The sequence below is a fragment of the Schistocerca serialis genome, chromosome 4 (assembly GCF_023864345.2).
Source record: "Schistocerca serialis cubense isolate TAMUIC-IGC-003099 chromosome 4, iqSchSeri2.2, whole genome shotgun sequence".
Taxonomy (NCBI): Eukaryota; Metazoa; Arthropoda; class Insecta; order Orthoptera; family Acrididae; genus Schistocerca; species Schistocerca serialis.
In genome coordinates, this window is record NC_064641.1 from 326,918,237 (window position 1) to 326,933,509 (window position 15,273).

The window sequence follows — 15,273 nt, forward strand, 5'->3', positions numbered from 1 at the left end:
TTAGCCTACTGAAAGCATAAATTCTGGTGTATAATGTCCACTATCCTTTCCACTATCTCCAGACACGTTACCCTTGAGTTTTCATCATATTTTTTGCGTTTTTTGACATCTCAGGGGACCACGAAACGATGACTGCATTCCATTCAGTATTAATGTTATCACAGCTCTCCTTCAGCAGAAGGTCACGTTGTCTCATTGCTTGTGAATGGAGGTAGTCATCCTCAGAGTCACTATACAATATGTCTGCGTTTCCAACCGTGGGGGCACCACTTCTTTACTTTCACAGACACAAGGACAAATACAAACTAAAACTAAAAAGAATATGTACATCCAGTCTACTCCCCCACACTAACACTACCTGTTAACCAGAACAGATTAGTAAGTTTCTAAATATGTAAAGGGATTGATCAACAAATATTGGTTGATTTGTTCGCTATATCACCATAGGTATACGTATAATATACAGTGGGACACGATAATCCACGTAGGTCTCATCTGTAGACCTTCTCTTCAGTACATCCTCTGTTAGAAGTATCAGAATTTTGTCACCATTGAATACGAAACTGGACAGTACAGAATACATCAATGAAATCAAGGAACTTTTCTGGCAGACTCTAGTAATACTGTACAGAAAACATAGCTACTAACATAACCTGTAATAATAGTAGTTCAAATCATTTCATAAAATCTAATGGTGGGAAGCGATTGTCTTTAATGTCCTGCTAACGATTATATCATTAGACATGAACAATAGGCTAGTTATTAAATACGAGTGAGAAACTGACAGTTTTTTTGCTATTGAACCACACCGCCATTCTTTTGTGCCTTAAAAAGCACATTAAAAATTTTCAATTAATAAAACCATTCTAATGCGCCTCATTTCCAACGAAGTAAAGAACTGTGTTGGATTACACCAGCAGATATGAGCCAGTTACACATTCAGTGATCTTATGCAGAAAAAAAGATATGGACTAATCGTAGACACTGACAAAGCTTCAGGATCCGATATCAGAGACAACCACAAAGCCGTTCCACCATTTGTTTTCGCATACACAATGTAAGGCTGTAATGTGAACAACAGAGAGTCCACTCAACTACATTAATTTCTCACAATAGTAACTAAGTCTTCTTAAGAAATGCCTCCAATTTTACCGAAATTCAGCTCTGAATTCCCGATTTACTAACAAAACTCAAGGATGAAAATTGGAAGCAATGGCGCAAAATACAGCTAATTTACTCTAAATAAAATTGTTGTTAAAGGAAAAAGCGCTAACAGAAAAGCACAAAAAAGTCTTAAAATTATATTCAGAACAGTTATCATTATTTAAAAATCCATACATTGTGTCAAATAAGAATATTTCTTATACCAGATGTATTATTACAATGAAAAGCTAAAAAGAGAGCATTTTTTAAGTTCTGTGATGTAAAGAATATAAACACATAAGCGTAATGAATTGCAATAAATATCACTTGAAAAAACACATGCAGACAACGATTGTGCGGTGTCTATTCCTTTTGGTGGTAGTTTTGCAGTTGGAAAGTCCAGTAGCTTATTGTTATACAGCTTGAACGCTCTGTGAAACAGTGTACGGAATCCGCTTAGTGGAATTCACTTGAATTTTCATTATTTTTAATATAGAATATCATTACACCAGGATATCAAAACATACACTTTTGTAGGAGAGTTTCAATAGTATCCAAATCATTGACTTCTTCGAAAGAATAATTGAACATTCTCTGTGATAATTATAATTACAGTGCCTATCAGGTCTAATTAAGTCACCTTTAGAGAATTCGTGTTTCCTATGAATAAACAGACATTAACAAATTTATCATTTTCTGTAGGCACTTGGTATTTCTCTGAAGACAGTGACATGTACATTCAAAGAGAATAACAAACACAGCGTTAAACTTCTTGTATACAGTCTTGTTTCAAGAAAATTTTAGTGTAAAATCGGCTTCCATTTTATCTAAAATCAGAGTTCCTCTCTGACTTTGCTCTGATGCTGTGTTTCTCTGAGAGGCAGCGATCTCCAGAAGTCTACTCGCTCTTGGAAGAGCCCTTTCTTCACCTGTAGTGTCTGGCCTATATCCAGATATTCCAACAGGTCGTCAGAAGTCACTCTCGGCCAATTCACCAGCTCGTCAGTTAGTGTTGGATTTCTGCAGAATATGAACCAAAACATTCAGTAAATCGGGTGATATTGAAGAAACGTCAATAATTCTCAGATGTTTAAGAAATTAGGTAGATTTTAAAATAAGGAAGAGATACTGCTTTTTCAGCTACACCTATGTAACTAAAACTTAACTCAGCAACGGACAAAACTTCAAAGAACCCAGTTTACCGATAGCTCTTAACTCGTACTTGTCGCTCAAACAGTCAGTTGTGTTAATCCATTGCTAACTAATCGCATTTATCTAGTTCAATCTTTGCTTCTTGGGAACTGCTACAAGTAGAAAGTCTTCGCTAAGTAGAGCAATTCATCATTCTTGTAGACAGAAAAAGGATATTTAATTAAGATCGAGGACTTTTAGCTCTCATATAAGAGGTACTGTTGTACCTTGGAACACTTCAGACTTTCACCTCTAGTCAGTCCTAATAAGAGTTTAACGCATCTTCTTATTTCATTTTGAAATTATAGCATTGATTTATGTGCGCTGCAGTCTTTTTCTGAAATTACAGATGTTACTTCAGAAAAGTAAGTTTTCTCCAAACGTGAAAAAGTGTTCAAAGGTGCAACATGATTATGTACCTAACAACACAAATCCTATTCAGATTTAAAAGTGCCGCAGTCAGGAAAATTTTGTGATTGCAGTGTTAAATAATATGTGTCTTGAATTATACAGTACTACACATGAATAATTAATAAGTGAATTAAAATTAAGAAAAAGTAATATCAAAAACTAGTTACAATTGAAAAATATTTTGAAGCAGAAGCTATTGGTAACTAACAGAAATTTCCATTTTCAAGACAGGGAAAATTGTTAAGACATTAAATAAACTCAGTTCATTTGCCAGGAAACCTAGTGTTTCTACGTATAAGATGGTGCACGACCAACAAAGTATGGCTGAACTGTTCAACCGTCCGTCTTAGTTTCAAAATTATGTATAAAACTCGCCAAAAAACACTAACAGAAGAATGAAATATATTCTCTGAATAACTTTAATATATTTTACAGGACTTAAATGATATTCACAAACGTTTCACAAAACAGTTTCACTTCTCACAATAACAAAAACAGTAGAAAAAGCTTACGGTCGTTTCTAGTGCTCATTCCACCACATTAATAAAAAAATCGGTCACTGTATTGAAAGAGCGACCATAAAACGCAGTATATTCTTACTACTACCCTCCAGGTACAACATTTTCCACTAGAAAATAAATGTCGTTATGTATAAAGGCGTGCTAACATTTAAAAACTGCGAATTAGCTGTTAACTTGCAATAGCATCATCAGCTCAAAAAACAGTTTTCTCATGACAAGGAATTTTGTCATTAATGATTTGTAGAAAATAAAGCTGGGAAAATGGATTTCTACGCTCATCAGATGAAGACTCTGAATATACCCCTGCCATTTTCTTGGAACACCCAGGGATAAACTCATCACAGGCAACCTCTGAACTCTGCATTCTTCAATCAACTGCGTTCTTAAATACCAGCTGCATTTTAAGCTGTAAAGAATTTGGTACGTAATCATGAGCGAAACTGACCTAAAGACTAATTTATTCTCAATATCTTTGCTAAAAATTTGTGTGCCACTTTTTGTGCCTCGTTGCTTTGTGGATAAGAATGTCTGAAATGGCATACCTCTACATTATGTGGAACGAACAATTTCCTAAACTCGTAGATGATACTAACACCTTCATATTTATTCATGATTGCACCTTTTTCATTTTAACATGATGTCCACAAGCAACACCACTCCAGGACATTGGACTGACTGACCTCTAGAACGTCATTAATGGTGGACTCAGAGCTCAGCAGACATAACATCATTTGAAATTTTATGTAGGCAACATAAAAGATATGTGTTTATCTCATAGATTCCTGACACACCTGAAAATTGTGATATCTAACACCTGAGGTTGAGATTTCAGTAACTAGGAATCAAATAATTACTGTGCATCGAGAGATGTGCTGTCACTTTAATATCTGATAGTTCTCTCATCAAGTTCATTTTCTTTCTTCTTCTTTCTGGGGTTTGTCTCAAAGTGGATTGGATCAGCTCCTTTGACTTGGCGTGACCTTGTGCGTGATCAGTTTGGAGACCCGCTACCATAAGTTCTACATCCAGCCAATGTTGCCTCAGTCTCCCAATCTATCTGCAGTGTCACAGAATAATAAGCTATACGTAATTGAGTAAAAAATGTAAAGTCTTCCCTTGGAAACGCAGGAGCTGAGCGAAGGAGGTCAATACACAACAGCTAATTGGAACACCAGCTAGAAAGAAACACATGACAGACTTAATTGCTACACACCGTAAGTGTTACATGTACAAATCACCAATGCATAGCATTACAGAAAGAGGAAGATGTCATCATTGTGTTGGCCTGCTGAGTGGAGTAAGAAGGCGTAACTCGATCCAATAATAACGAGTCAGTACACTGACTCTGCTAATTATGTCTACCTTCACTTCGGAAACCGTAATTAAGTCACGTTTCAGCTGCAACAAAAACAGACAAGAAATGCAGGGAAGGTGATGTCATTGCCACTTCACTGTGGCAAAACATACAGATTAGCCATGTATAATATTACTCCTCTTCCAGTGGAAGTACGGCAGTCTGCAGCTGATCAACATGCAGGAGGGGCCTGTATCAGTCTGGCATCTACTTAATCTGCTGCCACTCAGCCTGCAGTTGGAACTATGTTGGTCTAACTCCTGCACGTCTAGCCGTCTACAGTCTTTCACAGAGCAACAAGTCCCCTCCATGGGGACACTGTTACCACGAGCCAGAGCATCGCCATCGAAGCCAAGACTGATGGATAGGCGTGGATGCCTCTTTCCAGCAGGCTTTCTGGTGGCAGAACCAAAGGATAAAGGTAGCAGCCCATCATATGACTTCATAGTGGCCTGCTGCCAACTCCACCCATCTGTGCCCTGCGGGCAGACTCTGATGCTGATGGCTTTTCTTTTGTTGGGAAGCTACAGCATGACTCAGCACGTCTACACACACTTCGAGAAGAGTTAGAAGGTTGCCTTTTGGGGCCTCATCTACAGTGTGATCGTACATGTCCTGGTTACCCACTTTACAGGGCTGCTAGCAACTATGGAAAACGTGAGTGAAAACGCCAGTACAGTGTCGCCAGCAACCCTGTGACATCGCTGGGCGCTGACTCCATGGCTCCTCTTGCTGCCATGAGTGTCACTCCATGCTGAACCCATGGCATGTGCTATCTCCATCCCATTGCCACTGAAAGCTCCCATTACCAAGATGACTATTTATCTTCCAATAATGATTATTTACTTAATTAATGATGTTTCATTAGTGTCATCAGGTGTTAAACAGGCCATCTCACACCTGGTTTTTGTTCATGCACACCAATGTTTGGTGTTCTATAAAGATTTTCACCCTGATGACCTAACATAGTGTCCAATTCAATTGCCATTACAGCTCGTTTACTAACGACTTACAATGAGATCCTGTGAATTGCTATTGTTTCTTGATCTGTTCAAAGTGTGTGTCGATACTAGTGTACACAGCCTTGTATCATCTTCTCAGTGGTGGTGCCAGTCTGTATTGCATGCGAATTTCATCATCTGTCACATTATCATGACGTGTCAGAACGGATGTCCAAGTGTCTAGATGTGGTTAATGGCATTTAGGCTCTTGACATTATCTTACCAATGAAGAACTCACTGCAAAGCATAAGCTTTGCAGTTGGTGGTATGTGTAAGCCCTCAAGTTGATGTCAATGCTCTGTGGGCCTGTGTAATCTTACAAATTCCAAACTCACTGCTGTGCATCAGCTGTGCAGTTGCTGGTACTTGTAAGGTCTGAAGTTGATTCAATTACTTTACCAATGATGGCCTTGCTGCGAAGCATTAGCTGTACAAGTGCTGCTATATAGATAATATACTATAGGCATATCTTACCTAAGCAGAACTCACTATGCAGTTGCCAGTATGTGGACACTGGAAATCAAGTTTGTGGCATAGTCTCACCAATGTGAAACTCACTGCTAGATACCATCTGTGGAGTCGATGGTATGTGGACAATGGGTACTTGAGCACTTTAAAGTGGATAAACTCTAGTGCACCAACTGCCCCTCACCATTGCAGTCCTATCCCTGTTACTGTTTTTTAAGTCTCAGCTTGAATACAGTGATTCCAGTGTTTCACTGATATGTGATGCAGTGCTCATTACAGAATGTTGACCATCCATGCGTTCCCCCAGATTCTGTATAGCATTTTAATTCCAGGTCTTAGCATATTACAATGATTATATATCAGTAGAGGCATATGACTATGGAGAAGTTAGTTTATCCTGAATAAATGGAGTATTTATTTTATTTATTAATCCTGAGCAGATTAATTCTCTGCAGTAACCATGAAGAGGCCACGGCCAGGAATTTTTCCGTTATGGAAGACCGTACACTCAGCCTCCCAAACCACTAAATCGATTTCAGTCAAATTTGGTACAGAAACAGCAGCTCACATGAGTGGCAACACTGTGAGATTTATAACCTTCTAACTACTAATGGAGCACAGATGCAATCAGAAGCGTACTTTTCCCAACACATGGCATACAGGTTACAATGAATGACAGATATGTTATGCAGGAACAGTGATCTGCTAAATCAACCCGCTTCGCTGGGCAACCTGTACATCAGGGGCAAATAAATGATTTTCAAGCTCTTGATATGTAGCCTGCCAGCAATTACACCCATGTTGTGGGAGCAGCATTGGCCTGCTTTATTGAACTGTGCTGCAGGGGCTACATATGCTGGTGAGTGTGGTTGGAACAGTTGGAGACTGACTAAGGAAGCGACGAGAAGAAGAAGGGGGATGAGGAAATGAAAAGAGAGAAGGGAGAAGGGCCCGGTGCATGAGGCAGGTGGAGGGTGCAGAGGGGTAGCAGGTAGGTGGAAAAGGAAGAGTGGTAGATAGAGACAGAGAAGATGTGGTCAAAGGGGGGATGAATGTAAGATCAGAGAGAGGGGATGAAGAAACTACAAAGACAGGGGAAGGAGGAGATGAAGAGACAGAAAGAGTGGGGAGCAGGAGACAGACAGTTGGAGGCGGGAGGATGAGGTGGACAGACAAAGGGAGTAAGAGATGAAACAGTGAGAGAAGGAAGAGGTGTTTTCAATATACAAATCGAATGCATACAGAGATGAAACTGCAGGGATAAATGCTAGAATATAATAAAAACCGTATTTGTCTTACAGTTTATTCAGTAACAAATATAAAGCAGATATTACTTAAAGATCTCATGTATTGTGCTCATAAAGTCCAAAAACTAAATTTTCGAAAAGAAATATTCATATGAGTGACTAATTTAACGTATCTTTATTTTTCATTAATATTAGATGAATGAAATTGTTTAAGCAACACTGATGTTAACGACTACATAATGGGGCGAATTTAGGACATGAAATCATTTACCCTAACTATGTGAGACCTTTCAGTTGTGTACTGAATAACCCTAACTCGTTTCGATTTTGTCAAGCCCTAGTGTTGAAAAACTGCAGATGTTTTATGATATACGAATCACATTTTGGGCACCTTAAATTTAGTGCTAAAAGAAGACACATAAAATACTAGTCTACATATAGACGCCACTCTATCTTATATGCGAGCCTGTATTTGTACTGTAGCATTCTAATGAAAACCTTTTATGTATTTAACAATATCTATATATTGATACATTAGTGAATTACTAGTTTTGATTAAATAAATTTCCATCTTCGTAAATGAGAAAATATGTTAATGTCACAGGCTGAAGGCCTAATGTATAAACATGGCGATGTTAGCAAAGAAATGAAAAGTTCTTAAGAAGACTACAGCACAAAGTTGTAGATCGCCTCCTTCTCCGACTGCTCATTTTAGCTAACAACAATACAGTGCAGTGCCTAGTCGGGCTACAGGAGCGTATAATAGTTTTCTTAAACATCACAAAAAAAGTAAGAATTCAGCTAGTTCAACCAAAAGTGTTTAGTTTACAGGTTACCCAAGACTATGCTGTAGTAAACATTAGTAATTCCTCCAAAATTGCAAGAATGATCAAAGTGTAAAAGTAAAATTGTATGGCTAAAATTATAAACACGAGAATTTTATAAATAAAGATGTATGATGTTGAAGAAAGCTACACAGATCGAACTGCTATTGAAAAGTACGTTATCAGGTCGAACGTTTAATGAAACGCAACAAGGTATTTCTAGCAGGATGCTTAGATATTGCATACCAATTATGACTAGACATGATAAGAAACTCAGAAAGTTGCCTGAAGAACCTAGTCAACCATTAACCAATAGTGGTGCCAGCTGACTTACATTCACTGACAGAGTAGTTGATTTAACTGAGAAAACACTATTAAATAAAGTCTTACTCTTTAATTTACAGAAAGAGGTCCAGTCAGGTGAACTAATAGAAATTGTTGTTGACACCAAAAGAGTCACTAAGGAAGCCAAAATGCAGAAAGACCATGCGTTTAATACCGCGATCAAAACAAGTAAAATTTTAAATAATGAAAGATTTCACATGCTCTCTAAAACGAAAATCGATTGCTAAATAACATTAAAAATAAGTTTTCGCGATGACAAGTCAAATGTAATGACAGTAGGTAAAAGCAAGGTGATAGTCATCATTAATGACAACTATTATATAAATAAAAAAAAATATCGCAGAAAATAATATAGTTGAAGCTAAGAAACACCCAATTAAAAACTTCCATAACACTACAAAAAAGGAATTAGACAGTTCGACTTTTTTAATTCAGGATGTGAAAAAAAACTGAGAAGAGCTTTTCTTTACCACATTTACGTTTGTTGAATAACATATTTAATACAAGTAAATCACTACATCCCATACTGGACGACAGATCATCCACCAGCTACGAGTCATACAAGATGATTCGTAAAAAGTTGAAAGAGGAAAATATCTTTAAAAACCCCACCAATGTAAAATATAGTTACGAGCTCGCATATTTTTTACAAAGTGTTCCTGTACCAAACACTTCCACTTCAGCACTCTTTGATACAACCAATCCATATAAAAGCGTACGTGTACATGAATGCTTACAGGTCATTAAAGACTAGTACTAGTACTAGTACTAGTACTAGTAGAGTTAATTGCTTGTAATAAAGGTATAGAGTTAAGTGCTTGTAATACATGCTACTGATATACATGTAACTAATAAGCTCAACGGTACACGACAGATACAGTCACTATTACTAAACAAATTAAATAATGTTGTGTTGTTCATGTTGAGTTAATTCTGGAGGTGAGAAGTATCATCGAACTGTGTAACATAGCAGGCCGATAAGTGTAACTTTGGTAATTTCCCTCATGTATTTTCAGAACTGGTGTTTAGGGGTTTGCAGACCAACTACAGTTTTACTCATACAGTGATAGCACGTTAATTTAAGAAATAAAATTATATTTTTATTTGTACTGTTATACGGACGTATATTTATTTAAAAGGATATAAAAATTATACATTACGTGGCAGCTTGTTTTACAGGTTCCTGTTATACAACTGTTACTTTCGTCATAATTTGCTGGCAGCTAAACCGACAAAATAAGGTCAAATCCTGTTTCTTTGTAAATATCGGTTGTGTAGTTTACCTCTAAAGGCATTTTATTATATTTCATGTATAACGTAATCTGTTAATATTACATGTATTCTATTGACGCCAAATACATTCGTTAATTTTAATGTTGTACGAACGTATGGCCCTATCTCATTATTTCTAATCGACGTTATGCTTTTCGGGCTTCCTTCTGGTCGTATCTTTCAACACGCCGTTGTAGTCAACATGACATTAAGGCATGAAACGACATTATGCGGCATGTATCTAGATATAGTGCTATTCAGTGAAGTGAAATGGAAAGAAGACAAAAATCTCTGCTCAGGCGAGTACAGGGAAACATCAAAGGCAGCAGAAAATGGTACCCCGGAAGTAAGATTCTCTATGAATGGAAAGGTGTAAAAGAGAGTGGGCTACTGTGAACAGTCCAATGATAGATATCCTCATTACAATCGACAGCAAACCAACACCTACAACGATAGTCCAGGTATATATGCCGAAGAAGATGAACAGATACAATATATGAGGATATTGAACGGCTAATTCAGTACGTAAAGGGAGATGAAAGTATAATAGCCATGGGCGATTGGAATGCGGTTGTAGGGGAAGGAGTAGAAGGAAGGGTTACAGGAGAATATGGGCCTGGTAATAGCACTGAGAGAGGAGAAGGACTAATTCAGTTGTGCTGTAAATTTCAGCAAGTAATAGCCAGTACTCTGTTCAGGAATCACAAGAAGAAGAGGTATACTGGGAAAAGGACAGGTGATACAGGAAGATTTCAGTTACATTACATCATGGTCAGACAGAGATCCCGAAATCGGATACTGGACTGTAGGGCATACCCAGGAGCAGATATAGACACAGGTCAAAATTTAGAGGTGATGAAGAGTAGGTTGAAGTTTAACAGACTAATCAGGAAGAGACAATGCGCAAAACAGCAGGACATTGAAGTACCAAGGAATGAGGAGATATGCTTGAAGTTCTTTGAGGCTATAGCGACTGCGATAAGGAAAATTTCAGCAGGCATCTCAGTTGAAGAGCAATGGACATCTGTAAAAGGGGCAATCACAAAAATTGGAAAAGAAAATATAGGTACAATAAATGTAATTATGAAGCAACCGTGGGTAACAGAAGAAATACTACAGCTGATCGGTGAATTCAGGAACACAGGAAAACAAGTCATTTGTTAATGAAATAAACAGGAAGTGCAAGGAAGCTAAGGCGAAGTGGCTACTTGAAAAATGTGAACACATAGAGAAAGAAATTATTGTCGCAAGGACTGACTCAGCGTATAGAAAGGTCAAAAAGATCTTCGGTGAAAATAAAAGGGTGGTAAAATTAAGAGTGCAATGGGAATTCACTGTTAAATGAAGAGAAGTCAGTGGGTAGTTGGAAAGAGTATACTGAAGACCTGTATGAGGGGGAAGACTTGTCTGATGACGTGATGGAAAAAGAAACAAGAGTCGACAGGAAAGAAGCGTGGGATCCAGTATTAGAAATCAGAACTTAAAAGAGCTCTCGAAGACGTAAGCTCGAATACGGCAGAGGGCATAGATTATATTCAAGGTAATCAATTTCTAAAATCACTGGGAAGTGGCAACAAAACGAGTATTCACGCTGGTCTGTAGAATGTGTCAGTCTGGCGATATACAATCTGACTTTTCGGAAAGATATCATCCACACAATTCTGAAGATAGTAATAAGTCACAGGTCCGAGAAGTTTTCGCACAATCAGCTTTGTCATTCTTGCATCCATGTTGCTGACAGGAATACTATACACAAGGATGGAAAAGACAATTGACGGTGTGTAAAATGTCGATCCATATCACTTTTTGGAAGAAAAAGGCACCAGAGAGACCATTCTCACGTTGTTGTTCATAATGAAAGCAAAACTAAAGACAAATGACGATACGTCCATAAGATTTGTCGACCTGCAAAAAGCGTTCGACAATGTCAAATAGCGCAAGATGTTCTAAATTCCGAGAAAAATAAGCGTAAGATAAAGGGAAAGACGGGTGATGTACAATATGTATAAGAGACAAGAAGAAACGATAAGAGTGGAAGACCCAGAACGAACTGCTCAGATTGAAAAGTGTTTAAGACACAGATGTAATCTTTCGCTCCTAATGTTCAATCTTTTCATTGAAGTTGCAATGACGGAAATAAAAAAAAGTTTAATGAGTCGAATTAAAATTCTAGGTGAAAGGGTATCAGTGATAAGATTCACTGGTGACGTTGCTAGCTCAGTGAAAGAGAAGACGAATTACAGGATCAGCTGAATGGAATAAACAGTTTAATGAGTACAGAATATGGATTGATAGTAAATCGAAGAATGGCGAAAGTGATGAGTAGTAGCAGAAATGAGAATAGCGAGAAACTTAACAACAGAATTGATGGTCACCAAGGACACGAAGTTAAGAAATTCTGCTACCTAATTGCAGAATAACCACAGACGGAGGGAGCAAGGACGACAGCAGAAGCAGACTAGCACTGTCAAAAACGCATTCCCGGCCAAGAGAAGCTCACTTGTATCAGACATAGCATAGGCTTTAATTTTAGGCAGAAATTTCTGCGAATGTATTTTTCGAGCACAGAATTGTAAGGTAGTGAAACGTGGACTGCACGAAAACCGAAAAAGAAGAGAATCGAAATATTTGAGATGTGATGCTACATGAAATTGTTGAAAATTAGGTGGATTGAGAAGGTACGGAATGAAGAGGTTCCCCGCAGAATCGGCGATGGAAGGAATAGATTGAAAACACTGACAGGAAGAAGGGAGAAGATGGTAGAACATCTTTTAAGGCTTCACGGAATAACTTCCACGGTACTAGAGAGGGCTGTAGAGTTTAAACCCGTAGAGGAAAAGAGCGTTTGGAATACATCCAGCAAATAATTAAGGACGTATATTGCAGCTGCTTCTCTGGGATGAAGAAGTTGGCACGGAGCGGAATTCGTGTCTGATCGCACCAACGCAGTCAGGAGACTGATGTAAAAAAAAGACTGTGTCCGTGGCCTACAAATTTTGAGTTCTACATAGAGTATGGCTCGACATCTGGCGTGTTATTTTAATCCCTCGACTTTATTGTGGTATTATTTGGTTTTACTTATCAGGTACACTGATTGTTATATGTAGAATTTCCATTACATCCGCTCATATGAACTGAATTTTATGAGAGGTACTTTCTTACAACACATCGTATGATCTTGTTGTGACAGAGTGTTGTAAATCATTGTGTGATGTAAATACAACTGACTGGCTTTTTGGTATGTAAATGTTCGCCACTGAGTTTTTGTGTAAATCTACTGTGCTTTTATAAGCCTGTAACGTTAGCATACTTTCTGTTTTTATAAATCAGAAAATAGGAATTCGTAATGCTGAAACTAGTAGTCCACTAATATATTAATATAGCGGTCCTGTCAAATAAATAAACGGTTTTCATACGAATACTACAGAACAAATTTGTAGGTCGTCTCCTCCACCGAGTGAGCATGTCAGATTAACTACAAATAAAGCGATGTTGCATTGTTCCATTCGATACAGTTGTCGTCGCTTTTTAACTGAACTACCTTGTAATGTTATGTTTATTGCTCATGTTTGCGGGTGTGTGTGTGTGTGTGTGTGTGTGTGTGTGTGTGTGTGTGTGTGTGTGTGTGTATGTGTGTGGGTGGATGGGTGGGTGGGTGGGTGGGTTGGGTGTGTGGGGAGTGATAGAGAGAGAGATTTCATTTTACCCTTGATATGGTGACGAATATACGTGTTTAAGTCGATAGGTACGCATAGCATATCAGCTGATATTGCGCTAAGCACTTTCGCTGAAAATTATTTCGAATAGCTAGTTCATGAGAACAGAATCGTAAACAGTTGTGAAAACACAATTCATCTCTTAGCAACAAACAACCCTGAGGTAATAATGAACAACAAAACGGATACTGGGATTAGTGAGCACAGGATTGTCGTAGCGAGACTGAATACCTGAATTCCCAAATCCGCCATAAATATCGAAAAATATCTGTTCAAGAAAGCAGATAAAAATTCGCTTGATGCCTTCCTGAAAGAAACCTCCACTTCTTCCAAATTAACAATGTAAGTGTAGACCAGATGTGGCTAGAATTCAAAGAAATACAGTTGTATTAAATATTAATGCAACCAACGGAAATTTTGCAAGTTTGCATTCATTTTGGCACAAAACAGCATAAACAGGTGATAGCAAAGTAGAAACAATGTAAAGAATACAGAACGTTAGCAGCTGTAACATACATAAAAGCAGACGAAAATGTTCTTCGTTTTTCCCAGTTTAACAGATTTGTACATACATTGCAGCAACTCGTTAATGTGTTCACTATTCGATGTGACCACCTCTGGCAGCAACACATGTCATTTCGAGGCAATAATGTCCATTCTTCTTGCGAATCTGCTCGCAAATCTTGTAGAGTGGATGGTGGATGTTAACGTGGTGCAACTCCTCTCCCTCCTACGTCCCAGACATGCTCCATGGGATTCAAATCGGGAGAGCGAGCAGACCACGTCATGCGTTCAGTATCTTCTGTTTCGAAGAAAACATCAACCACTCGATGTCTATAAAGTCGAGCGCTGTCGACCACCAGTACGAAATCTGGGCGCACATCACCACGCAGCAACAGCACATGAGATCCCAAGACCTCGTCACGATACCGGACAGCAGTTAAACATTTCCGATTCATCCGTACCGTTTCATGAAGTGGTCAACACAATGACTGCCCACACCATTAGCGACCCTCCTCGATACTGGTCTCTTTCCACAACGTTCGGGTGTCGAAATCGTGTTCAGATGCGAAACCGTCGAGAATCACTCTCCAAACCAAGTCGGGACTCATCTGTGAAAAGAATATTGGCCCACTGTTCGTCGCTCCAGGTGACATGTTGACGACTCCACTCCAGACGTTTCCTTCAGTGAAGACGCGTTAGAAGCACACATATAGCAGGTCTCCGACAGTTAAGGCCACTCTGTCGAAGCCTTCTCTACGCCTGTTGTCTCCATACAAGTGTAATGAATGCTGCGGGGTCAGTTGCCAGCCGCTGCGCAGTACCAAGGCGGTAAGGTCGTGCCCTTACAGCCAGATAACGGTCCTCTCTTTCTGATGTCGCACTTGGTCGGCCCTGCCCTGATTTTCGGGATACAGTTTCATTCTCTATAAACTGTCGCCAAATCCGAGAAACGACAGAATGATTCACGTTAAGCCGTCGGGCCACAAGTGCCATACTGCACCGTCGGCAACAGTGTGCACGGGATAGCGATTGTGGATGTGGGGCTACCCGGCAAACACTGCTCCGTTTGATTGGTGCCCTGACACCATCGTTAACGTGGTTTTCCGTTCAGCGAAATGCCATTTTACATGCAGAATACGATCATGCGGACATCTGTTGACAGTACAGTACGGGGAAATAGCGGCTTGTTGCTTTAATTTTGGACACCAGTGTTGACAGCAATTTAGAGATTTATATCAAACAAATTCACAAACAACGGAGCTCATTCCGCATGCTA

General features: G+C 38.8%; 1 protein-coding gene across 1 annotated transcript in view; it reads right to left on the reverse strand.

Annotated features, from left to right (window-relative positions):
- Positions 1 to 1,828: 1,828 nt before the first annotated feature.
- Positions 1,829 to 15,273, reverse strand: part of LOC126474437 (venom carboxylesterase-6-like) — a 138,231-nt gene continuing 124,786 nt past the window's right edge. The window contains exon 10 of the mRNA XM_050101908.1: positions 1,829 to 2,163. Coding sequence (XP_049957865.1) covers positions 1,977 to 2,163 — 187 coding nt within the window. The 3' untranslated portion in view covers positions 1,829 to 1,976. The remainder of the gene's footprint in view (positions 2,164 to 15,273) is intronic.